This window comes from Falco cherrug, chromosome 9 (assembly GCF_023634085.1).
Source record: "Falco cherrug isolate bFalChe1 chromosome 9, bFalChe1.pri, whole genome shotgun sequence".
NCBI classification, from domain to species: domain Eukaryota; kingdom Metazoa; phylum Chordata; class Aves; order Falconiformes; family Falconidae; genus Falco; species Falco cherrug.
Genome location: NC_073705.1, coordinates 3,634,322 through 3,661,605, shown reverse-complemented (window position 1 = coordinate 3,661,605; position 27,284 = coordinate 3,634,322). Strand labels below are relative to the sequence as shown.

Below are 27,284 nucleotides of genomic sequence, written 5' to 3'. Positions count from 1 at the left end.
GCAGCAACTTTCCAACCCAGAAATCAGATGGACCCAGCATACAAATTGTGCCACAGAATTTCCCCAGCACCTCTTGCAACTTTTAGCAAAACTAAACCAGAACAGATAATCACTGCTGCCTCTGCAGCGTAGCAGGGTTTTCAGTGACTGACTATTTAATTCTTATCATGGGAGACTAGAACTCAAAATTTCTAAGGTATGACCAGTTACGCAAAGCCCACATGAGATCAGAAGCAAGGAGAACACTCAAAGATGCATTTGTAGTATATTCCAAATCATACCTTCTTTTTGTTCTTAATCTGCATAAGTTCCTGAGGGCTTGGAAGGATACAAGAAAATCGAGTAGGTTTCCTGGGGATACTCTTCTCAGCTAGAAGGACAAAGCATCATTATAGTTAAAACTATCCCCAGAGTAACACTCAGCCCACTAGTGTCCCATCATAACTTTCAGTCATGGAGTCTCGTTGCAATATGCTGCCCTGCAAATGGCAGTCACACTCCTATTATTCAATTACTACACTCCTCCCATCCTCTTTTTGTCCTGGACAGTTTCACACATCCACAAGATTTAATTTTCTGGCTGTTCTGACTACTTGCATTACTGATCCCCTGGAGAACTCCTGACTGCCTTAAAAATACTAAACACCTGTATGAACTTCACACTTCTGCCCCAAAGTGACCCACCAGATCTAAACCCCTCCCAGGAGAAATTTAATAGTAGGCATATATAGCACACACATAATAAATATTCACCACATACCTCCTTCTGATTTTGAACACACAATAGCTACAGTGGTCTATAGCAGAGCAGGACCAGTCAGCAAATGTCAGGACCATTCTCAGCATACGCACACTCAGAGTACCAGGGTACCACAGAGACTATTACCTGCCTCGCTTCCTCCTTCCAGTTCCATGCAGCTCTCCTTCATCTGGTCAGCCATAAGGCACCCACTGGTGGGAGGACATGCCCCAGCAGGCTCTGAGACTGCAGTGGAGGATCTTCCCTCACTGAGTACTCTCTCATTATCTGTAGAAGTTAAAAACTCCATGCATAAACAAACGCATAAACCAAGGAAAAAGCTAGCAACAGAGAAATAATGAACTGATCACTCTAAACTGAACATATGCCTGTTCAAAGGAGCTCCCCCCAGCGACTGTGATTCCTCAGTGTTTTGTCTACATGGCATGCCCTCCTTCTGTTGCGACTGCCAGTCTTGACACAGTCTTTATATAAAGCTTCATGTGAGGGGCACATTTTAGTATCTGCAGATTTTACAAATAACAAGGTTATTAACATCAGCATGTAGTTATAAAGCATGCAACAGGAAGACTGAAAACATATACTTAAGGAGCTTACTATATCAACTACCAAAATGAGATCTGCAAGTTTAGCACAAGACTAAAGTTTAATACCAAAATATCAAAGAAAGAGATCTTACTATTGCTCGTTTCTTTGGTGCTGTTCATGGTTTCTGGGCTGGATTTGACAACCTCCTTCTCTTGTTGATGTATGTTACTCAGCACTTTGGCCTGGCAATGTGCCTCAGTGCTATCTATCACTGTCAGCAATGCTTCCAGAGACAGCAGATGGACAGTATACAGCTGTCCAGAAACTGGGAAGGCATTCTGGGAAATAAAATGTAAGAATCGTCAACTTGCATGCCTCTCTCTGACCATAAAGGGGGAAGGAAGTCTTCCCCCAGCTTGGGGAAGCCTAAAGCATATGACAGAGCACCCTAAGCTTTTCATACAAGGCCTTCTAGCATATACTTAACAGCTTAGCTGCTCTGACATTATTAAAGAATCATGGCTATTCTCTTCTGCTTCCAAATGTTAAATGGCTGCCTTCATCTCTACAAGACTACTCACCCCGAATCTTTCAACTACTCCAATTCTTAAGCTCTGCACCAGCACTGACCCTTGTTCCGAGTTACTGGGTTCCCCTCCAGCACCCCACTGCCCCCTCCCACCCCCGGCAGCCCCCGGCCCATGGCCAGCACCTTGGAGAGCAGCTTGGTGAGCTCCTCGAAGAGGTTGGCGCAGTAGTAGTCACAGTCGTAGTTAATGTAGAGCTCCGTCACGAAACTGGGAATCCTCCACAGCTGAACAATGGCCTCCAAAGCCATCTCCTTCATTTCATAGGGCATCTTTGGGTTTTCCACAGTGATTATTTCCATCAGCTTCTTGACATACATCTGGCAGAAACACAGGGCAGCTCAGTTTAAGAAAAGAAAAAAAGAAAGCAGGACAGTGAATAGCTTTGAGGACTACAAAAATAGATTTAAGCTTCATCTTCCCACATGACACTCGGTCTTTAAGGATAGCTTATTCTGAAGGAGGTTGCAGAAATGTTTCAAATAATTCTGCCACTCAGTGCACCTGAATTCTCTGTTCTAAAAAAACCCCAACAGTATGAAGGTAGGCAGTGCAGTACACCTATCTCAAAGATGTTTTATTATTCAACAATAAAAGTCCTACACAGCCTACCCAAAACCCACTGAGTCATTTATAAAAAGGTAAATTGATACTTAGACTTTATCTTACCGCCTAGCTATATGCATTTAATCAAAGCCAAATAAATTATTACTAGGCACCCAGTGAGTCAAAAAACTCACCTCCAGTTGGAATTTCAGATGCTCTCTCATGCTCTCAAAGAGAAGAAAGCACACCCTGAGGGAAGTTGCATACAGATTGAGCCGTTCAACACTTAGTAGCTGAGTAAGAAACAAAACAAAAAAACAACATTAAAAATTATGAAGGCTAGTCATGATGATGTTCTATAAGCAGCAGTACTGTGGCACTGCAGGCATCACCTGCAACAGCCTTGAGACCCACACACTGCCTCCCATAGCAATAGTGTTTCAAAAAACAAGCCCTTATTCAACCTCCTGGTTTCACTTTTTGCTAGTGAGGATGAATATACTTAATTCTCTTCTGCTTGTGGTAACACTGTTCTTAGTACAACTTTGTTCTTTTGCCAAGTCCACAGATCTTTTTAGTGGTGAAAGAACCTGGGAGAAGACTTGCCTCTGAGATGGTCCTTGTGCAATTAACAGCTTGGTACACCAAATGTTCTGCCTACTACTAAGCTGGTAACCTGCATCCATAATTACATCAAAACCAATTATATCAAAACACAGTGTTGCCCCACAGTAACAGTTCATTCAAATTACCTTCATCCTTCTTGGCCCTGGTCTGAAGAAAGCAGCACATGACAACCCTTCTGGCTTTGCAACAGCACTGTTTCACTGGTGCAATTCAGAACTTTTATTGCAATGCAGCAGAGAGCTTAATTGAAGAGTGAGACCTGCCAAAGCTCAGAATACTAAATTCTGATAGACTCTGATGCAAATTAGTATCTGACTCCCCAGTGCCATATGCCATGCTAGCATAAGCCAGACTCACTTGAAATAGGTGCCGGCACAACTCCTCCTTCACAAGTCCCAAGAGGGACTGGCAGTTTGCAATGGGTGCTGATTCTAGGGCAACAGTTAGCAGCTGCAGCCCCATGTGGATCATCACCTCAGAGTTGTGGCGGTCATGAGGGTTGGTGAGTGAGATAAGAAAGCGGAACAGTTCTCTAATACATGGTAGACCATATGGGACCAGTGCTGCTCCTAAAGGAAAAAGACAGATTAGCACTCTTAACTTTGCTTTTGTTTTTTGCAGGTGCCTAACAAATGTTACAGCACTGCCCAACTCTCACCTTCTTTTAGGGAAGACTGAGTAAAACGTACTCCTCGGGGATTTACATAGTCCATGTCATGAACCGAGGCAGAGTCAGAATGTTCTGCTACAGATGTGCACTCCTCTAGGACCTCAGGGATAGACTCCACGGAAGCTGACTGGATCTTCTCCTCCCTCAGACTTTCATTCTTCATCGATACCAGTCATTTTGGAATGAAAGAAGCAAAACAAGAGTTAACAAGCACTAGACAAGCAAAAAGAAAGGCTTATTGTTCACTGTTCATCCAGAACTATGAAAACTATACAGGTCACTAATGGAAGAGGAGCAGGAAAACAAAATTTAAGAGAAAAGAGCGCATCTAGACAATCTGCACCCTCTCTGCCCTTTCACTTCCATTTAGTTTTTATGCATTTTACGTAACTCTAGGTGCCCAGTCTCAGGACTTGACTTTGAAGATACTCCTATAACCAATCAGTTCTTACTGCCCCAGAGGTTAGGATCTGGCTCATATTTTTTGTTGTAAATGCTACATAATTTCAGTGCACTATTTCCATCCATGCCTTCTTAGCATTTTTATCATTCAAAACACCTGCATTGCTGAAAGGTTCTTTGCAGCTCTAATCCACCCACTCAACAGTAATACTGTTGCAGAAGAAGTGGAGACAACACTGAGGAAAACTTGCTGACAAAGGCCTTGTTCAGGTTTGTCAATATTTCACAGCAACAGCAATGCACATGCACAAACACCAACAGCTGCAAGTAAAATTGTTCCCTAAAGATAATAAAGTGAGTTCTGCAGTTTTCCTCTGCGTTTCCCTCTAACAGTTTCTCCTTTAGTTAAGGTTAATGGTATCGGCAGGAGTACAACTAGCTATGTAGGTGCTCTGATGGGCTGCACAGTTATTTCTGAGCCAATGGAGATGGATGGTCTCAAGAGAAAAAAAAGAATGAATGCTTGTGAATTTACAAATCACTTACAGCAAAGAATGTTTTATTCTGACCCTAAGAATAAACTACCTGGAGTTCGGGCTGATTTTGATTTTCAGTGCCTTTGGCCTCATTTGAAGGCATTCCTGCATTAACTCCCAAAGAAGTGACTTGGTCCAAGTCTGTCAGGTCTTCCTTGGAGGTAGTCTGTGAGGACAACTCCAAACCACTGTCTGTTGCTGGGCTGACTGCTGATGAAACATTTTCTGAGCTCCCAGAGGAGCTGGGAGAAGGACCATCTATGAAAGTAACTCCACTTGCTGATGAGAAATGGAAGCAAAAAGATCAGTGTTATTCTGTTCCTCAACCACAAATTTATACATTCAATACAGCAACAAAGAATTACTTGGATCACTGCTTCGCACAACAAATGCTCAGATAGTTATGCATTAATGGAGAGAATGTACATAAACTAAGCTCTCTTCTGCTAGGTATTAATGGATTAAATAGATGAATGGGTGAGATACTAACAGTCCTCTAAATTAAAGAACAATAGTTGGAATCTAACAGCTTCAGCAAACAAGGTAATTCACATAATTAGATAAAGGGTGCAGAGGGTTTCTATAATGAAGAAGGAATCTGAAAGTAGTCCAAAAGGTGTACTTCACTCTCTGATACAATGGCACAATCACTTTAAAGACTTGAATCAAGAATTAATCATTCCTTCAAAATGAGAATTTTAGCTTGCTTGGAAGACAAGAACTATTTCTTTAATTCTCCCTAAACAAATGGAATTGTAATAGAATCCAAATGGGTCTGAAACAGAGCCGTGAAGAATTTTTACTATTTCTAAATATGAGACAATGCTCCAAGAATCTAAGTTTTCCTTTAGCCGAAACCCACATGCAGGTCTCATGGTTCTGAGGAGAACTTAAAAAATGTAAACCAATTATTTTAAAAAAAGAGAAGATATACTGCAGGGCATGGTAATAAAGGCACAAACCAGAGTTATGTTATGAATTTACATGTGAAATGCGTATGGTTTTGTACAGTGGTTTTATTGCTTTGGTTTGATTTTTGGAAATAAGCAGCAGAACATTACCTGATTTTTAAGAAATGTAATGGAATACATGATCAATTTTGCAATGTTTTCTTCTTCACCTGCTAAGCCAGGATTTTGGCCTAAAAAGCACCATTAATACATTACCTCACACTACAAGGTCAGAGTTAATGACATGCTTTGTAACACAAATCAACTTTCTCTCTAAAATGTTACAGGAGTTATAATGCTCTTTAACGGAATTTAATACCTATTTGAAAACTTAAACATTAACAATGGTTTATGTAGAGATAAGTTCTCATCTAGATAGATGTTCTGAGTTATATGCAATTTGATTGCATTTATTTTCACCATTCATGCCATTGTGTAGAAACACACTTGGGATCGTTCCTGCTACACTGAATAGTTTCCTGTGACAGAACAAATGTCAGAACTAGGTATTTTACATAGCTATTGTTTCTATTTTCCTCTCTGCTTCCTTTCGCTGTTCATGCTTATTTCTCAGCCGCCAAAATGTAGAGCACACAAGACAGTGTCCTTTGCAGCCGGAGGGACTCATTTAACCAGAGGAGAGGTTAAAACCAGTTGTAACTACTTAGTCTCCTCCTACACCTACATAACAACAGGATATGGAAACTCCCCAACGTTATATTCTTGAGCTTGCAGCACTAGTCACATACTGTATCACTTCTGCAGGCGGAATCAAAGCACGTGGAAAAGGAGTCGTGTGCATACCCATTAGTTTCCTGCGCACAACCCCCTTTCAGGTAATTTTGCTGTTCTCTCTACTTCTTCCCCTACATAACTCTTCATGCCTTCTTACCATATCAAGGCCTCTACTCTTCCCATAACAGTTGTAAGCTGTAAGTATGTACCCCATATTTCCCTGTCCCTTAATGAGTGTGGCCTTTTATTCAAACTTCATGGACTGTAAGTGCACTTTCAGTCTTCACATCTGTAGCGAGAGATCCATTCATTCACCCATCCTTGATGCTTAGGTTTCCACACATCTCTCTGTTTTACCTGTGTATTTTCCCCAGTCACACTTTGCTCCTCCCTCATTACCGCCACACTCATACCCTTTGGTGCACCCTTCAGGAACACAGGAAAGAATATGTCACTTAAGTCAGCAATCTCCTGTTGCAGGAAACCTTCTCCCCAGCTCCATTACTCTTAACTCTCCTCTTGCCAGGGCTCTTGTTCTCAGTCTCTTCCATGTACCTGCTGCACCCTCCAACTCCTCTGTACCACATGGCTGCCCATAACCAGCCACCTCTCCAGGTCCTCATTCCCTTTTAGTACACACCACCCCTGTAAGGCACGCTGAAGGCAGAGAAATGCTCTCAAGTTAGCCACAGGACCATGCTTTTCTCCATCAGTATGTATTCCATCTCCTTCAAATTCTTTCTCCTGGACCTGAAAAGCTATGATATGTTTTATTGCTATAGTCACTGAGAAGTAATATTAAAAAAACCCAACATCTAATGCAAAACAACATGTTAAGAGAAAGAAAATTAGGACAGATTCCAAAAAAGCTCTTGAACAAATGCTTTCTAGTCTCTGGAAACAGATTTCAGCTTACCTGTGGTGTTACTAGCATTGGCTGCTGGTTGTTCTGTTCCAGCAGAGACCTTAGTAACATGGCGAGGTGGTCTGGGTGATCTCTTCTGCTTTTTCCATTTTGATGATTCGCTCATTCCTCCAGCTCTCATTTTCAACTGAAAACAAATATTCATTAAGAATATCAATATAGCAAAACCATATAGCACAATGGGTTACATAAGCCAACCCACAAAGGCTGTCTCAAACACTCAAAGTCAGGCAACAGCACTTGAATATATCACACAAATTAATCAGCACCTCAAAATCATGCAAACCAGCCCCTGACTCCCCTCATGCTAGCCAATACTCCATGCCTGAATCAAGGGACAAATTACTGGAGTTACTCTTCTATAATACATACTTATCAGTTGAATTATCACAACGCTCCCTCTTCCCTATCAATAGCTCCTAGCTTTGTATCAGGATAAAGAATTCTTAGACCTACAGGCACATCTCAAATCTCTTTGGTTTTGCCAGTGTTTCCAGACTTGTAGAGGACATCAATTAAAGAATATAAGCAAGTGTTAGTTAGGTTTGACATTCAATTAAAATTTAACCATCTATACATGAAGGCTGAGAATGAAGCCTGAGCACCCTGTCCCACACAGCAGTCTGCAGCTCTGTCACCTATCTCTTGCCTCAGTTTACTCCTCATCTTTGTAGCAATGCCATGCTCACTTTCCTCCAGGTATCTTTCACCGTTAACAAGTGTTTCTCTTAACACTTCACTCACTCCTGGTGCACAACACATTGCAAATATCACCCTAGTGGTTTAGAAACAAACTATATTCTGCTTTCACCTGCGTTCTGCTATTACTCCTCTTCAGATTTAAACTAACCTAACCCTTGACATGCTTCTTGACCAGGATCCTACCTCTAGTTCTCATACAGATCTTTGATTGGCAAACAAGAACCACAGCCGGAGCAATGCAAACTGCATGGTACTTGCTGCAGTATGCTGTTACTGCAAACACACACAGATGCTCCAGAACTTCCTAAAAACAATACAACACTTAGCCACATGGAGAATGGTAACAGCTTCCTTCTAAAGGAAGTTCCTCTAAGAGCAGGACTGCCCTTACGCTTGGTTTGGTAGCTGCAGTCAGCTTTCCTGATGCTGTCAGACCTCTTCAATTTGGGGTGAAAATGTAACCACTGATCAGCTACCCTCCATGTAGTGGAAACCATTCAGCAAGTCTCAGTACCAGTCCCTACTTGGTACTCTTCTTTGTAAATTTGTCGTGGTTAAGTTGTATTTCAGGGTGTAATATTCCTTATTTTTTATATCCCTAGCATCAGACTTAAATTGTCTTCAAGACAGCTATATTCTTTAGTCTCTTCCTTTTTCTGCAATTTGCCTCCTTCCAGCTACTACTCTTCTTAAATGCCAATAAACCGTCTAGGTTCCACTACTGTTTTTCCATCTCTTTCCCTTTTCCAGCTACAATTCTAAATCACTGTACATGGCTTGTAATTTTTCTCATTTAAACAAAGCTTGTGAAAATGTTATGTCCCAGTGCAGTAAACCATTTGTGTAACTTTTCTTTGCACCACAAATTCTATTTGCTTGATGACTAATCCCCAAGTTTTAGCTATGCTACAGTTTCCTTGAGCTTGTTAATTAACAACGGATACAGAATTACTTTGCTCCTTTTTATTTCTTCCAAATTTTGCAGCAAGAATCTCCTTCTAAATCACAGCTTCTGACAAACATTATGTGACAAGCACACAGCTAAAAATAAAATTTTCTAGATTTCAAAATGTTTTAAAATGCTTATGGACCAAATCCTTTCAGGTAAAGATTGCCAGCTCTCTCATCTTTCCTATTCACTGCTTCACAGGGCTATATAAAAAAACATATTATCTTTAATTCTTGCGAATTCCCAATGCTTAATTAGTTTCTGTTTCCATTTAAAAAATGTCTCTGAGCCTTAATTATTACCAATAAGTTTTATTCATTAAAGGTTTAAGCTTCTAATTAGACCAGGTAGTCTTACTTTACCTACAAACAATTCTAGAAATAGCCATATTTATTTTTCTCTCCCTTTTCAGTAACTTATAAAACTTGAAGACTTACAGTTCATTGTACCAAACTATTTAATATAGGAAGGAATACCTGAAAGCACTATGTTCTAAACCCAAGAAAGTCTGTTTCACATAAATTCAAAATAACAGATTTGCTTCTAGCTACTATATCCCGTTGCAGTATTTTGACAGGTAAAAAGTTACTTGCTAACAAAAATTGAGGCAGGGGGTGGGGGGTGGCAGGGTGCAGAATTGGATCAGCAAAATGGAGCCAAGATACTGCTATGAGCTAGCCATGATGGTCCCACTCCTCTGACCCTCCTCAGTCATGCTCCTGAGGAACAGGTAACTTTTGAACCATCCTATCAGAAGGTTCAAGCTGTCAATTTACTACTTCTGATCTCCCCCTTTCACACAACACCAAATGCCATCTCAGTTCAACACCAGTCCTTTTGAAAAGGCACTTTTTCTCAGACACAATATTGATTTTTCAGTGATTGTCCTGTGTTTGTATTAAATCCAAGATTCCTCCTCTTGAGGTTCGGAAGACATATGCCCATCTGTCATCATTTTGACAAACCTGTGCCACCTTTCAGAGACTGAGTCAAAACAGCTTCAGATGGATGGGATACCGTTTAGTCAGGCAAGCAAAAAGGCTCAGTTGATTTTTGAAGAATCTCAAACATTTAATCAAAGTATAAAGAATCCCAAAAAGAATCTAAGGTGTTTTTTGTTTGTTTGGGGTTTTTGTTTTTTGGTTTTTTTTGACAATTTAACAGACAGGTGAGATTATCCAGTAAGTCTTTTCCACCTCATACCATCCAGTATTTCACATTCTACACAAACAGGTATCCTTCTATTAGAATTACTACTAGGATTACCTAGGACTACCTCCCATAATCATCCCCTCTCCTTCCCCTTTTTAAATTTTGCTATGTCCTATAAATAAGGGATAGTAAACTACAATGACAATTGCATAGCTTAAAAAAAATATTGCAGAAGCAAACTGAAATGCTTAATAGAAATGTTTCACCGGTATCAAGGGTCTATATGTTGCTTTAACAAACAAACTCTGAGTTTGGGAATTCTAAAACAATACATGTATCAAAGGACAGCAAAGTAACATTTTTCGTTCTGTATTTTGTATTGAATTAAAAGGTAAGAATTGCACGACTTCTTGTATTTTATGTTAGTAAAAAAATGTAAAAAACTTGCACAGTTTGTCTTTTGACTAAAGGAACTATTTCTAATGTTTCTTTTTATCTTCAATACCAAGGCATTTCCCGATTTTGCTAGAAAGCTTGGCTACATGTTAACAGGCTGATAACTTTAAACCTAAGGTTGCCTTCTTGACTAAATGCTGCAGGTAAATAGCATTTAAAAGATCATTAAAATATCCTGAATTTTAAACATAATCTAAAACTCTCCTTCCCTCTCCAATGCTCAGTGATATTATAGTTGCGTTAGCCTTCCAATCATCAATGTCCTTCAGATTATATTAAGCTTGTACTTCCCACAGCAAAAGCACTTGAAGTTAGTACTTAAAACCCATTCTTTAGAAATCAGAGAGGGAGCTCAGAGCTACTGTTCGTTCATCTTGGAACTCAGTACAGATTCTGTCCCATTTATCTGAGTTACCTTTGCATAAAGACAGGTGTAGACAAAATTGTAGAAGAAAAAAAAATTACAAGACTCTAAATGCTTCCTGTGATAGATGAGGTTTTAACAATAAAACTCCAGCTAAGGTCCAGGAAATTGAAGAAAAATGTACTACTGCAAGATTCTTTTTAAAGGGTCCATGAGATCTCATTTTTCTACAAGCCACCTTACCTGTACTCGTTTGTTTTTCCATAAGATACTGTAAGCCTCAAGAGAAAAGGGCAGGGGCCAATGATTAGTAGCTAAAGTGATTATACTAAAACATGAGCTCATTCTAGATGCAGCACGGAACTGGTCAGCACACCAAGTAGCGTTCAAGACACAAAAGCATGCAGAGAGAACGCAGTCCACGATCCAAGTCCTGGAGACACCGATGCAGTCCAGTCATCTCTCACTTACCTACCTGCCTGTACTGCAACAACTCAGTTTATCTGGTGAAACATTATTATGCATCTTAGGCAACTATGAACATAATCCGCCCCCAGAATCTGTGACAACTCAGATTTAGGTTCCTCCTGACTCCCACCGCAGAATCCAATGTTTAACAGCACCACTTTCTACTGCTAAAGTAAACAATTCTTAGTTGTCTTCTGTGTAACTGCATAACTCTGCAAGTCTTCGGCCACTGTCCTTCCAAACTCTCCTGACCACAGACACAGGACAAAAGAATGGCAAATGCATCTCTAAATGTTCTGTTCAGCCCCTTTTCAACCAAATAGCATTAATGGCAGACAAGAACTAAAGCTACATTAAGTTTATGAACCAACACAGAAAACTGAGAAGGGTCCCACCTAAGTTGCTTTCTCAGGGTTTCTATGATCGGTCCACAACCAATGATGTGCAGGCCTACAGTACTAGTTTAGAAGTATTTTCTAGGGGAACTAGCAGGGACTAACAAATTTCACAATTCAGTTTGGCTCCACTAATCCCTCATTAACAAATACTGTGCTGGGAACCATATTTACTTTCAGTAGAAACATGGCCAAAGATGCTGAAAACATACAGCAGCCTCCTTTCAAAAAGGCTTTAGAGAACATTGAACTCTGTGGCCCTGTACCAAGCAACAAAACTTGGAGATTCGCCTTTGAGTAAAGCTGTTTAAGGCATGCTGGGTCAGGAGACTCCTCAGGTATGCTGCTACTTCCATAACAAAGATCGACAGCTAGGACACACAACACTTGAGCCTTCAGAGAGCAATCTATATTTTTTATGTTTCTTTTCATTTTTTCACTGTCATAGAGGACTCAAACCTTGCCACTGCCCTCCCCACTGCTTTCTTCAGAGGATGCCACAATGGCGTCTTAGGTGGGACTCACCAAGACACTGAACGCTGCAGTAAAACGAGGGTCTCTCCCTCCCAAGCCCGCCCAGCTGCAGCCACAACAGCGCAAAGCAAACGCTGCATGCATTGCCCCCAAAAGCCATGCTGTGTCAAATGAGTGGAGGGAGGTTTGCTGCACACAATTAACTATCTCTCAGGTGGTGTCCACAAGAGAAGAAAGAGGAGAGTAAAGTAAGAAGGGAGAAGGGAGAGAGAGACCTTCAGGTTCTTAAAGAGCAATACCCTCTCTAATTGGTTCAGGGCTTTGGGCTGTTCCCCACTACTTAGCTCCAGTTTGTTGAGGAGACATGAAGAAATCTGTGAAAGATAGGTAAATGCATGGTTTAAACAAAGCAAAATAAACCCAAAGAGCAGAATAACCTGGCAGAGTGCAAGGCTGCAGGACAGACTCCTGGCATGCACAGCAAAGGGACAGTACAAGGTAACTGCACAGATCAGACACAAGAGAGAGCAACACTCAACCAAGCTGGGAGCAGCCATCGCTTGATAAGGGTAGCCTTCCTAAATTCAAATTCACTTCCACTTTACACATTCTGTACACTGACCCTGACAAATTCTGATAACTGCAGTATATTAACCTGATCTCTTTTAGCTTTCCTTAGACCAGCCTACCATCATCACAAATCTTGCCACTTCTCTCCCACAGCAAGGGAAACAAGGAGTCATTAGGTTACTACACAAGAAGTAAAGCCCCAAGCTAGTTTTAGATTTCTAAAAGTAAGCATTCAGTCTCTCAAGACACTGGCTCTGAAATGTACATTTACCCAATGTTGCAACTTTCCTCAACTCATTAAAAATACAGAGTGGAAGTTATAACACTATAAACAGTATTTTCAGTGTAAGTTCAAAGGTGGTTATTTCTTCTCTAGTATTCTTTTCCCATCCTGTTGCTCTTAACAGTAGAATGCTGTATCTTTACTGAAATTCTTTATATGGAGTATAAAGAATATATATATATAAGTATATAAATACAGAGAGAGTTCCTCAAGTGGACCTCCCTCCACCTAAGAAATAATTACATTAATAATCATGTAAGGTCACATTTATGGTATTCGTCATACTGAATCCAGCTGCTACAAACCCACTGTATAGAGGGAGATGGTGCTGTTGAACAAACCCGAACCTTCCACCCTCAGGAAACTGTGCAGTTAAAAAAAAAAGGAAGAAAAAGAACAGTGTACTTTGATTTGGCTACCAACAGAGATGGCACTGCCCATGTGAAGTAAGGTTTTTCCTACAGAATGCTGCCCCTTCTAGAAGACACCAAAGCTTTTTCTACAATAGCCCAATTTCATAATGCTTTCATGCTGTTTCACCAGCCTCAAAAAGTTCCCATTCTGCATAGGGAGAACTGGACAAACACATCCCGAGAGCTCAGTATCAGACGTAGCAAATGAAGGAAGAGAAGAAAGAAGCTGGAGAGAGAGCAGAAGACAGCAAATGATCAGACGATATCACCATCAGGTCCCATTAACTTGCTGGGGTTTTCTAGCCCACAGCAGCTGATGGCTGTTCCCAGACTTCAGACCGGCTCACTTAGGCAGCAGTATCATTAACAAGATTCACTACTGGACTATGTGGGCTTAATCCCACAGAATTAATGAAGCTATGTCCATTTATGCAGTTAAACATGCTCTTTCAGTGAACTAGGGACTTGCAGGAATGAAGAAACACAACTGTGAAAACAAACAATATAGAGATAAGTGCAAGCCCAAGACAAGAGCAAAACAGCCAACACAGTGCTGAGTCTTACCTTCTTCATGTTCGTTCCCATGTAGCTTTTAGGCTCTTCTTTAAACTGAGGCAACCTGGAAGACAAAGAAGAAGCCAAAATACATAAGCTTTCTTAAGTTAACAAAAAGAGGAAAAAGTAGACTTGTCTTTTCAGTCATGCTACAGATACTAGAAAAACAGAATTAGGTTTTCTCTGCAAAAAGAGATGCTCTTAGTTTCTTTTCCTGCCAAAATCTGTGAAAAAAACACCCAAATACAGATGAGAGGTGCTTTGCATGCTATTACCGTTAATGGCAGTTTTGCCATATTGATTTTCTTTGTTAATGGTCATGTAAGTACAATTTCTTTTCTTTCAGTGTATGTTTTCAGTGGCAGACTAATTACATTGGTTCAAAACAGGTTTCTCTGATGCTGCTGAAAACAGCTGCTGAGCCAGAGTGTCAACCACATCAGGACTCTTGCAGCGTACATGTTATTACTAGTCATGGCAACTCTTTTCATTAACTTTGTGGAAACCCCAGCAGTTATCCTCTATTCTGTATCATGAAAACATAATTATGGTGCACATTGGATCTCAGTTTAAGCTGAACGGTTTGAGCTAAACAGTCCCTGTCTCAGAAGTAAAGGAAGTAGACTGCTCATGCCTGTGCTACCAAATGACAAATCCGTACAGCTCTACGACTCCACACACCCTGCTCTCTCTTCCGTTCCTTTACTACAGTTCTATCTGCTTGCTGAAAGGATAAAAGCCTTGCAGCACAGCTTTGGCCGTTTCTTTTTCTGGAAAGCAAGATGGCCAAACCACCCCTACAGTTTCTGTCTTTGCCTTGCTTCTCCATCCCAATGTCCACAGCACAGATGGTGGCGGTGGTGTTTCCAAGTCTCATCAAGAAGGACAGAGGAGAGGATACACAGTAAGGAATGAATAAGCACTAAGCAAAATTCGCATATGCATTTGGAGAAAAAGTAACGTGATCTCTCCTTTTTGGAGACATTGATTCTGACTCTGCCCCACATTCATCACACAGAGGAGGAAAAAACTGAGATCCTGCTGGAACTGAAGGTGACAATGGGAAACAAGAAATACTTTACAAGAGTTGTGTTTCACAAGCTGTCAGTTTTACTACAATCCTTTCCTACTAAACATATTTCTCTATCTGCACATTTCCTTTTTACACTACCCTGAGAAAGTCTATGATTACTTTCATATCTGGAGAAACAATTTTGAAGTTAAACAACTTACTTGAGTAATCTTAATTACTCTGAAGGGTGCTGAAAAGGGCAGAACATTTGTCCAAGACATATGATCTCAACAGTTCTCATCGATATGTGAGGTCAAAGCTCTCAGCTTGAAATCAACATGTGGCTATCCAATACCATTTATATTCTCTTTCCTGAAGAGAGCTATAATTTTTAGAGGTGGTTTTGTGGTTTTTTTGAGTGAAGTTTGCATTCTCTGCTCTCAAACTGGTTCCCTATCCTAAAGCTCTTCATTACCTGGCTGTCCATCTCCACTCAAAGGACACTCAACCTTCCCTACCTCTGTCTCCCTGCAGTCTGACAGGGTCAGCCCAAGAGAAAAGTGCCAAATCCTTCATCCCCTTCCACCTCTAAATAATGACCATTTTGGATGATTTTTCTGAGGGCTCTTAAGTGGAAGTGTGGAATCTTTCTGTCCTTAGAGGGCCATCTCAGCAATGCTGAGGCAAACACAAGCAGGTTTACCTTGTGAAGAGCAGCTGCACCATGTCGACCAGAGTGTGCTCTGCAGATTTTCTCAATAACTCTGCGAAGACAAAAACAAATAACACAGGTGTCATTACTCAGTGTGATATTATCAAGAGGATTCTTCAAGCAGACTCCCCTCCGAGCCTTGTTTACAGAGATTACGGCAAATTTATTAAAACCAGCTCCAACACCGCATTACTGCAAATGGGCATAAATCACAAGGTGGCGCCACAAAGCTGGGGAAAAAGCAGTCAAAAGTTGTACAGTGAACTTCTAACGAATTTTCCATAACTTGTAGAAAGACACAGTAACACAAATAAAGTTCAGCAGCTTTCCATGGCTGCATGTTCTACAACAGAACTAGTTAATGCTCAGGAAACCGGATCATTTCTTCACTGCAGAAGTATGAACAAACCTACCACTGAGCCTCATTTCAAAGCATATGCGGAAACAGGACTGCATGATCTCACACACAGATTCATTGGTGAGGTGGGCTCCCACTGGAGTGAGCAGCAAGGTCCTCAGAACCTGCAAAGAACAGCACATACATCCCATAGTACAATGACACTTGCATGCATTTCCAAGAGAAGGCTGGCTTCCTCAAGGAGAACTGCTGTGAGCAGAAAACCTTAGGGTCTTCCAGGAGCCCTTTCAAACTGAATGCTGTGCTCAAGAAGCAGAGTAGGAGACAATAATGATCTCATGACCTACTTCTCAAAGAGGCCTGATAAGCTACCCTGTATTTAAATTCACTAACTAGGTATCTGCTCAAAAGTACATAGACCAAAGAGGTTTCTAGTTTATAGGTTTGTCTCTACAATGAATTTTTCTCAGAAGTAAGTTTGAGAGCTCTGTATAATTTACCCATCACTAACACAGACCATGCACAAGGTAGGATTATTAGCAACACCACATTATCAAGCCCTTAAATTAAAAAGCATTTCATTTAAGCTTTTAATTATTTTCATTTGGAAAAGCTTTTACCACAGTATATAAGCCATCTGTTTAAAAATAAAGTCTGTCACTAAGCTGCTACAGAGTCAAACCACTGCTCCCTCCTCTTCATCTCCACGTAACAGGATATGTTCCACACCGGGCAATGACCATTATGGTAATTACCATTTCTCTCTGCTTACCTGTAGGATTTTCATCAAGACAACCTCATCGCTCGCATGATCCGTGCCCACAAATCGGGCATGCGTGACTGCATCTGCCATGTTCTCCATCCCCTCTGCTGTGCCCTCATGGCTGGGATCTGAGTAACAGAATAAAAACATATGACAGGGAAAGCTACCTACAGCCTACCACCTCTGTGGGGAGACATCTACACAGAGATACTCTGTTGCCATCTGCTTCCTCAATTTATGTGACTAGGAGTGAGCTGACCCTAAAAGAGCGAAACTCACCTCCTAGTTACAGTTTCTAAATCCAGGAGCTTTCAGAAAGACTTGTTATCAAGAGTCTATCTACATTTGCAAAAACATGTAACCTAACAAAGAAAAGAATTGCAATTCAGTTGTTACTGGCTCTGTAGGTTTTTAGATGTTACTTTGTAAGACTCCTGCCCCACCCCCTGCAATACAGCACAATCAGCTGATAAATGCATTCAGTTCCTCCTTGGGAACAAGAGAAAACAGCTCTTAAACACAAGGAACCTCAAATTTACTCCCATGAGGAGAAAATGCCAAACAGGTTCCACTAGATTGCGAAGGAAAAATTGTCTCTTGTTCTACATCCCTCCCAAGGAATAAGAGCTGGGGAAGGAATGGACCAGTAGCTTTCCCCAGAGAAAACAGTCGACAGACACAATCACAGTTTGAGTATCAGAGTTGCAGGCCTCTCACTTCAATCATTCATCAAGGCTCCTTCTCTCCATTTCAGTCTTTTGTAGCTACAAACAATAGTGCAGTTGAGAGAATGTTTAGGACACGATTGTTGCTAGTAACCGTATCTTGTGCCATATTACAGTGGCTTCAGAAAAGCTGCCTCCGGCTTTGATTTCATTCTCACTTAAACAATACGACACTGGGCAAGAATCTTGTTACCTTCCTACCTAAACAGTCATTAGGAAAGAAAGGAGACAACCTAAACACTAGCTAATACCTCATTAATTGGCAACGGGGCCTCTTGAACTCCAGCAAGAATGAAGCTTAAAGAGGAACCAAGCAAGACCTTGTACACTCTGCAGAGAAGCTTCGCGAACTCCATCTTTGACTCCAGTTGTGTTCATGCCTAGCAGGGGCTAAGCCCTCGGCATTTAAGAAAGCTGCCCTTCTAGTGGACCAAGGAGAGCAGCCTCCACCATGCTGCAGGGATACTGAAGGGCTGCAGGATAAGAAACTTCTCATAGTTGCACAAAACTGAAATTACATCAGCGTACCTCAGAATCCCATAAGTCTGCACAGGGACAGCACTTTGCCATCTCTTACACATCCCTATTAAGAACAGAGCTTGCCTACTTTTGACATAATTGTGTCACACATCCACAAACACACAAAAACTCTTACATAGTTGAGAGGGAGTTCCTCTCCTGGATTGCCAGTCAAACCTCACTGAGCTATCAAGGAGTCTGTTCTAAGAACCATCGGTCATTTTTTACCTGCTTCAGCAGCAGCACTCAACAGGATACTAAACTCTGATACTGGGAAGCATTAGGTAAGAGGCTTGGCTGTCAAAGACAGTTCGCTGTGTACCTACAATAATGGCTTATAATCCAGTTAGAAGCCACCACTCTTCTACCAGAGGCAATAAAGTCAGCCGTATGTTGGTGCCCCGCGCACTCTTATTCACAAATGGAAATAATAGCTTAAACCACCAGTGGTGATGCAGGATCATTCTAAATCGCCTCAATTAAAGCAGGCGAAGACCAGTGGTGTTACAATGCCAGCATCCACATTAGCATTACTGTTAACCAACCTCCATAACTACAGTGGAAAGCAGTTAAGCAGGCATCGAAAGGAAAAAGCCACTTGCTGCAGAAAAGGCTCCCACGGGCAGAACAGACAGATTCACTTCACTGTCACCTCTCCCAGTAGATGTGCGCTGCTCTAGGTTTAGGTATACGTTTAGTCATAGTTATGGATAAACAGTCTGTGTGAAAAGGAAATGCAAGCAAGTTGTATATATGCTTCTAACAGATCTATAACTACCGCTTTGCTGTTCCAGCCCCTACCTTCAACACTAATAAACACACCTCTCTCCCAGCAGACATCATGGCTGACTACTTCAGTTCTGGCTCCCTGGAACAGCTCTACAAATTCAGGTCAATTTAGAAAGTCTCTTGAGTTCAATTAAAAGCACAGATACTTCTACTTTGCAGAAACAAGATACAGAAAAGATCAACCCGCTTCCTTGTTCCCTTGTGAGAAAACAGTACAGAAAGATTTGTCAATGCCTGCTCAGAATCACTAACAAAAATAAGTTTGTGTAAAGCAAATGATCAGTTTGACAATTGCCACCTACAATACAAAGACATGGATACCCCATCTAGGCATACACATTTCATATGGGGTGTACTTTCACAACAGGCAGACAAAAGAACAATCCGAAAGCAGAAAATCCAAGTGCTCAACCATCAGGGAAATCCAAGAAGGCCAGAAGCCTGCCCAGTAACACCTTTAATGGAACTAAAATAAATCACCAAGGAGACAGAAGAGGTAGAGCAGGGAACTTTAACACTCCCCAAACAGCAAGTCCCCTCGCTGGAAGCTGAGCAACAGCTACTCACTTACAGATAATGTCATTTTCAGAAACACCAGGGAAAATTAACTTTAGAAACAGAGCCAGAAGCTGCTGTGGGTACATGGTGATAATAAGAAAAGCACATACCTTTTCTGAGGAAAACACAAAAAATAAAATTCTGAAATTCAGCCATTAGTCTTCCTATAGCTAAGGCTTGAGCTCATCAAAAAGGCTGACAGCTAGATGGCTAGCGCAAAACTGCTAAGTAAGGAGATAACTAATCTGAGCGATGAAAATCAACGGAGTTTAGTATTGTCACACAGTTTTCTCATACTTTAAAAATTACTATGTAATTTAGTGACTAACTTTTGAAACAGCAGTACTTATTTCAGAGCAGAGGAGAAGCTCTGTAAGGCTAACTATTCGTACTAAAACACAAGTGTGATGGATATCAAGTCACTTTAACTGAGCTGTGACTGCACACTGTGCCATTAGTGAACTGCTACATGTAACAATTTCAGAACAGATCTTTGCAACTCAGACTACTGGAGAACAGAAGTCTCAAAAGCTACTCAAGAATTACTCTTTTTTAACTGGTTTTAAAACATACCCCTCAGCAATACTGGCCTGAAAAGCAGACAGATAACCACCTGCTAACATGTGACACATTAAGAAAAACAGTGAGAAGGCACGAGGATTAGCGATTAAATGCTTTGGAAATAGGAAAAGGAAGCCATTTTAAACAAAGATAGTTACAGAGGAGTGTTTGGTCCTTTCACTGCCCACTGGTTTTCAACCCAGCACGTACAGCAAAAGGCATCCACTCACAGGACACAGCTAATGACACTTTTGAAAAAAGTGGTGGTTTCACCTGTCAATTACGCAGCCCTAAAATGCACCACAAATACCAGCCACACTGAAATTTTCCCACTGTGGTTGTGCCAGAGTCTTTCCTTCTTGTTCTGTACAGTTTGAAATGGATTTGTATATTAAGGATGGTTTTAAGCTTTTCCTATCTTTAGGCAAACAGTCTTTAGACTACCTTTAGTCTTACATTAAAAGAGAAATATATGACCAAAAAGCTTTAATTTAACAACACAACCCTAGCCAGATGTTCAGCCAGCACCACTAATCCCAGCCTCACTGGTATCTGGAGCAGCACAAAGGATAAGGCCGCTGTGAATGTCACCTGAAGCAGCACCGGAGGTCTTAGATTACAGGTTCTACTCTGCAACAAAAGCCAGGCAGAGGTCTGTTCCACTGTCTGCTACAAAGACAAGCTCATCAACAGTCACAGGGATGTGCCCTTGCTGAATGGCCTAATTAATATTCCAAATAACAAGTAGCTAGAGAATGGCTACAAACTCTTAACCACATTTGTTCCCATTTTTGTCTCAAGTCAAATATTTGTAGTCAGTTGCCTCTGAAGACATTTGCCTGGAAATGCGATACCAGCCTGATGTTCTGATCCCACCCAGATCATAAAAGCCCAGACGAGTCCTCCACCTCTCATTCTATGTTTAAAGTAACATATTCTAAACTAGTGCTTAGTGCTCCAGAGGGAAATGTTTCACAGGCTTATTTATTAAGATTTCTTTATTGTTCTATGAAGTGACATCAATATTGCACTATTTTAGTTATTTTCTTTCACTTAATTATATCCAATACTGCCCACTAATTGATGTCTTTATACTCTAATTTTTCAACAAACTCCTAAAATCCATTTTCCTGCAAGTCTCCATTTTTGCTCATTTTAATTTTGGGTCTTTCCCACAAAAGTGGTCAGCATCTACATCAAGCCCTTTCTTTCTCCAACTTCCTTCATGCTAACTCTAAAGAACAAAATATTTAAAACAACAGTGCCACTTTCAACGTAAAGGGGAAAATGAAGTGAGAAATCTGAACCTGGGGGAAAGCAGACACGTAGAATAATGTTCTCCAAGTAAGACTACGTATAAACAAACTCAGACAAACAACTTTTGTAATTCACACAAGTATGATCAGAAAGTACTAACAGAATTTACACAGAAAAAAATCAAGCACCATTAACAACAGGATGACCCACCAAAGGCAGACGGAAAGCCAGCTAATGAGTTGCTACAAGCCAGCTGAGCCATGGGAACTTACCACATGCACATTATTAGTCTTTCAAAAATAGAAAGGAGAACGCACACATCTGAAAGTCTGGGCAGTGGTAAAACTGTCTCTTCCATGACAACTACGAGAAGTGTACACTACTGGCACACCATTGGATAGGGTCTGGGGCTGGGCAAAATACATCCTCGCTCTACAGTGGAAATATTAGTCCCCAAAACTCAATAAATTCCACTGTGTTTATGTATATGACAACATTGTAACCCAAGCTGGTATTCTCCCCTCCCTGGCCCTTTTGCCCAAACTGCACTGAAAAGCAGCTGGGGACCACTGCAGTGGGCCATAAGCACACGCAGCAGTCAGGGTAGACTAGAAGCTTTGGCTCCATTTTTCTTTGGAAAATCCAGCCATTGCTGTAGATCCATGAAAGACCACCAGGCCTTTCTTTTAATATCTTATTATATTAAGAAACTGCAGATGCCAATTTCCCCAGCATTAATGACAATTTTCTTATTTCCCCAATCTCCTTGTTAAGACTGAAAGCATGTATCCTGCCAAAGGCACATCTCAAGGAGATGCATTTGGCTGGCATTTTGGTAAATCCCAGGAAGCCACATCACATACCTATTAGTGCATATGAGAGGAATTTATTCACAGAGGTGAGGGCCAATCCAGTTATGGGGCCTGTAGTGTCTTCAGAACGGATTACTTCCAAGAAAGGCCGAAGAAAGACGTTGGGTTCAATTTCAGATAGCTCTGTTAAAATAAAAATAAAAGAGACATTAAATCAGACTTGATTCATTAGGATTCATTTACTCTTTAAGAATCTACAGCAAGCTTAATCTCAGAGGAAAGAGACCTGCCATAGCTTAGTTTCAGAAAGCTGGTGGGAAGGTCAGCATTGCTTTTAAAATAAATATACATACATATATATACATAGACACACATACACACATGTATACATATGTATTTTTTAAAAGCAACGGTTTCTGAAGTTCACTTTCTTATGATCTTCAAAACAGCCTTCTGGAGCGTTCTAAAACAAATCCTATTGTAAGAACACTCTGTGAACACCACAAAGCCATTGCTGCCTAAATTCATGCTTTAATTAATTGGCAGATACAGTTGCATTTTCCTAGTACTCCTGGAATTGTGTGATCACATGAACTATATAAACCCTGCCCCACCTTCTGCCACTTCTGTAACATCCTAGTACACATACAGCCTCATGCTAAGTACATGCACAGTACAAATGTACCAGATTACTTGGATCTCTTGCAGCTCTTTGCCTGAATATAAACTGCATTTCTGCAACATTAGAAGTTTGCTTGGCAAGGACAGGAAAAACCCACAAAATAAACAAATTTTAAAACTCTCCAGTCTTGTTCTCAAAGTACCTGTACTAGCCTCTTAACCAAAGAAAAAAAGGCTACTCTTCACTGGCTGCTTTGGACAGCAAGTTTCCTCTCTAAAGCGGCAATACAAGAAGGCAGATGCAGTGAGCTGTTGAGCTGGAGAAAGAACAACTAACAATCTTTCTAAACTTTTCAAGATGATCAATGGAAGCTTTTGGAATGAAAAGGAAATACAGAAAAGAATAGCCAGACCTAGGGAAAGTGACAAAATATAAAATCCCCCCAAACCCCAGAACAAAACAAAACACCAAAACACACCAAACACAAGGAATCAGGATAAGAGGAGGCCTGAGGACAAAGCACTAAAAAGCAAGTAAAGGCAACCAGAATACAGTCAGTATGCAGGCAAAGAAGAATGTATTAAAATTAACGTGGATAACGCTGAGACCAGAATTATTGAAGTACAAACACTTGGCTCAAATTGCTAAAACCTACATTTTATTCCTAGTAAAAGCTAACAAGTCTAATGGCTAACAGTGTCACAGGAACACTGGCATTTATATTCTTGATTATCCAGTATTGCAGTTATCTGTCATACGAGCTTCTTTGAGGTGGGGGAGAAAAAAGCCTGTAATCCCTGAGTCCTTAGACAAGCTGCTGCTTTTCTATCTACTGATACAACTCAATTATTTTACTTTTAAAAAGATAACCCAAACCTTTCTGATTCTAAGTCAAGCAGAATTCTGTTTTATCACAGTTTCTATTGAAAACCCTTAAGTATCAAAATAAAAAGCCTATCAGAAAGCATGTTAACAGAACTGTGAGAAATTATGGTGACGAAACAAAGGAGAAAGAATAATGTGGGGGGAGGGGTGGTGGTGTTTTAAATAGTTAAGACCACTGAGAACAACATCAAAGTGCAATAGTTTTGCTGTTGACTAAAGCAAAACTGCAACTGAAAATTAACTTTGGGAATCATTATGCAGTCTCTTACATTTCAGTGATCAGTTCAAATCAGGCCAATGCCACTAACTTCTGAGAGGTTAAAAGGAACGTGATGATTCAATCTTTTTGGCTTAGGAACAACTCCCCCAATTTGTCAGATAATATCCTGGTGTGACATTACAATTGTGTCACCTCTCAATAGCTCATGGAAATGCAGAGGATCATAAGACATGCTTTCATCAATGTTTATTTAAGTGTGCTTTATAAACACTTGTCTGGTTACAAGCACTTGGGCAACATTACATATAGTAAGACTACAAGGGTTCAGCACACAAACTCTTCTTCCCCAAACCTGATCTCTTCTATAGGACAGTTAGCACTACCACAATCCTGTCAATTCCTCCAGCCTCCTTCAATCTAGTGAGCCCAGGATGGAAAAGCTGCACCTTGATTACTAAGAAAAATGGGACTTCAGCAGATGTACCTAGCTGCACTGATGGAAAGAGATAATGGAAGACAGGCTTGCTAGCAGAGGATATGTAGGTGACAACACTTTCCATTAATCCATTTTCAGGACAACAAATAGACATTTTCTTTACAAGAGTGGGGACTGTTTCATATTTTAATTTTGATTAAATTTGTGAATCTTGATGTGGCTAAAGACTAGATTCCCTTGCAGTCTAACTAAAATTCCCAACTTCCACGAAGATCACAAAATGGCTTGTCATAATTAGGATTTAACTTAGACACATACTGTTGATTACACAGCAATTCTGGCCAGCTTCCCTGATGTTCAGACTCTAGCTTTTATGGTAACACAGCATTTTACATTAAGCTCTCTGAAAGTGACTGTGTATGCTGTAAAACTGTTTCAGACTGGATAGCTGGTGCTGCGTTATCAAAAAAAAATTAAAAATAAAATTAAAAATATACTAAAGGAGAGAGTGTTTTTAGTGCAAGACTTACCCATTAAAGGAATACTGTCTGAAAGATCTGAATTTCAGTGAAACACCAATCACACTGCTAACTGCATCTGAGGAGTATTCATTCAATTATTGCAATGAGCTCTTCTTACCAGCAGCATTTGCAGGCATTAAGGACTTATAAGGGTCACCAGCTCCCTCTTCAAGGAAGAGCTCAATCTTGGTAGCAGTGCTTGCTTTAACAGGAAGATGGGAGCATGGAAAAACAGTAATAATGTAGCTATACTTGCTATATCCCGTCTTGAAGCAGATTACTCTCGTTGGCCGGAGTTACCAGTTCAGCATCTGAAAGTGGCACTAAAGCTACTTGGAAGTTTTTAAACAAAGTAAAAATTTTGCAAACAAGTCAGTAAGTCAAAGAGCAATCCTTCTCTTTTAACTCAATCCCGTTGAGCTCAGTGAAGTTAATTCAGAAGCTCGTTCCCCAAAAGGTTTTCATAGCCTTATATACTGAACATGGCAGTATCCAGAACCAACCTGCCAGCCATTTCAGATCAACAACTGCAAGGTGCACTTTGCGCTTTTACTACCAGAGCTCAAGTTTAATTTAGAGCACAGAACAGCAGGAACTGAATAACACTCTCTTCACAACACTTTGGCAAGGTAGGACCATAGTCTTCAAACAGAATTGTTCTGCCCAGCACCTTAAACTTCATGAAAGAGACACTAGATAAGGTCTTGCTCTTTCTTGGCACCTAACTGTAACCAGCAATGCTATGCTCTCCTGAAAGTATCTAAGAACCTCAGAAAGGGCAGCAAAATCTATTACAACTTTAAGAATTCCTTTGCCAAAACAAGGGCTATATAAAATAAATATTGAGTGTTTGGAAGTACATAGTTGAACTTTTCTAAAAGCTTTCCAAAAAAAGAAGCTCTGATTTTTCACCATTCTGGTTCCTGCTCTGCAAGATTCAGGTTCAGGCATTACCAGTGAGGAAACCATAACCAGTGAAAGACTTGCAAATTGCTGATAGAGGTGTTTCTCCAAGTATATTTCCTAGCAAGAGACATTTCTCAGTGTTTGACCTAGAAAACAGGGGATGGTGTTCTGCTTTGGTTACTGCTTTCAAGTCTGGGGAAAAAACAAACCAAACCCCAAATCTCACGAGCCCTGCAAGCATGACCTCAGCATAAGGGTATTGCAAGAGGAAAAACTGAACAAGTGTCCACAAGGAGATCAAAATGTCACTAGGGATTGCTAAAACCAGCCTTCCTTTTCAATCTACTCAAAGCTAGGGAGAAAATATATTAAAACATTGTTTAGTCCTACAAGAAGAGCCTGGGCTGCTCTGGAGGCCAGCTGGAGAGACCACTTCCCATTCTTTTCACATAGGTTCCTTCAACAGAATTTCAGGAAAGCAGAGACCAGAACCAGCCCTACACTCAAAACCGCTCGGCTAGCCCAAAACAGTGCATGAAGATAGAGAAGAAAGCAAAGAATATCTTTAGTGTACCAGAAACCCAACTCTTCAGGCTGGCAATTGCAATATGAGGATGGAATTCCTTTGAGAACACTGTGCTTTCCTTCACTCATCCTATGGATTATTTGCACTTAGACACACATGTCTATAAAGATATTTAAACAACTAATTCACATTTAAGCACCTAACTCCCATTTCAGCAATCCTGTCCAGCCATTCTGGCACTTCAGCAAATAAGCTGCACCAGACCTCCGGCGGCCCCCTTCTCCTGAGGTACAGGAGCAGGTCCCCTTCGGAAGAGGTTTCTTATTGTTAGCACACTGTTGGCACATTCCTGATCTAAAACGCTCACATAAGCTGCTTTCTCTGGCAGTTCAACTCTTCACTCCTGAATGACTCTTATCAGGATCGGCTATGCGTTCCGAATCAGAGTAAATGAACGAGAAAAAATTGTTTATGACAAGTTATTTCAACATCATTTGTCCCCAGGACAGGCAACTGCAACTCAAACCACATGACCTGGACTCCTCTTATGCAGCAGCTGTTGGCCTTTGACGCCCAGCCTTCAGAAAGGCTGTCTCAACTGTATCCCACGCACTTCTCCAATGCAGATGGGCTCAGACAAGAGCAATGCTTCAAGCATGTGCTGTTACGTTCCCTGCTTATGTACTGAACTGTACACTGAAAAAGCATTCTCTTTTCTTCTTAAGGTGAGAAGATGATAAAGGTAACACTGTAACAGAGCAGAAATCCAGCTCTTCAGCATTCCTGCTTAGGAGATAAATGAGTTTATGCCACAGAAAACTGAGGTACCAGCAAGTACTTCCTGTCTCATCCTCAAAAACACTTCCTGAAAAAACTGCCTTTCTGGCCTATGTGACTTCATGTGCTTTATTCTCAGTTCACCTACCAAACACCAAAACATTTTGTCTTTTCATGCAAGGGGAAGAAGTTCTTTCAGTCTCTCTCAGCAAGTTAGAGAGAAGAAAAGTTACAAGGAAAAAGGGCAAAACTGTATTTGCCCTTTAAAACTATCTATA

General features: G+C 40.7%; 1 protein-coding gene across 5 annotated transcripts in view; it reads right to left on the bottom strand.

The window, feature by feature from the left end:
- GBF1 (golgi brefeldin A resistant guanine nucleotide exchange factor 1) overlaps positions 1-27,284 on the bottom strand; it is a 109,916-nt gene that overhangs the window by 22,972 nt on the left and 59,660 nt on the right. For all 5 annotated transcript variants that reach the window (XM_055720781.1, XM_055720778.1, XM_055720777.1 and 2 more), the window contains 14 exons: positions 22,165-22,296; positions 16,902-17,020; positions 16,185-16,293; positions 15,763-15,823; positions 14,057-14,111; positions 7,258-7,393; positions 4,706-4,935; positions 3,707-3,875; positions 3,406-3,617; positions 2,616-2,714; positions 2,001-2,195; positions 1,440-1,626; positions 887-1,027; positions 282-370 (listed from right to left, as the gene is read on the bottom strand). In XM_055720781.1, coding sequence (XP_055576756.1) covers positions 282-370; positions 887-1,027; positions 1,440-1,626; positions 2,001-2,195; positions 2,616-2,714; positions 3,406-3,617; positions 3,707-3,875; positions 4,706-4,935; positions 7,258-7,393; positions 14,057-14,111; positions 15,763-15,823; positions 16,185-16,293; positions 16,902-17,020; positions 22,165-22,296 — 1,934 coding nt within the window. The remainder of the gene's footprint in view (positions 1-281; positions 371-886; positions 1,028-1,439; positions 1,627-2,000; positions 2,196-2,615; positions 2,715-3,405; positions 3,618-3,706; positions 3,876-4,705; positions 4,936-7,257; positions 7,394-14,056; positions 14,112-15,762; positions 15,824-16,184; positions 16,294-16,901; positions 17,021-22,164; positions 22,297-27,284) is intronic.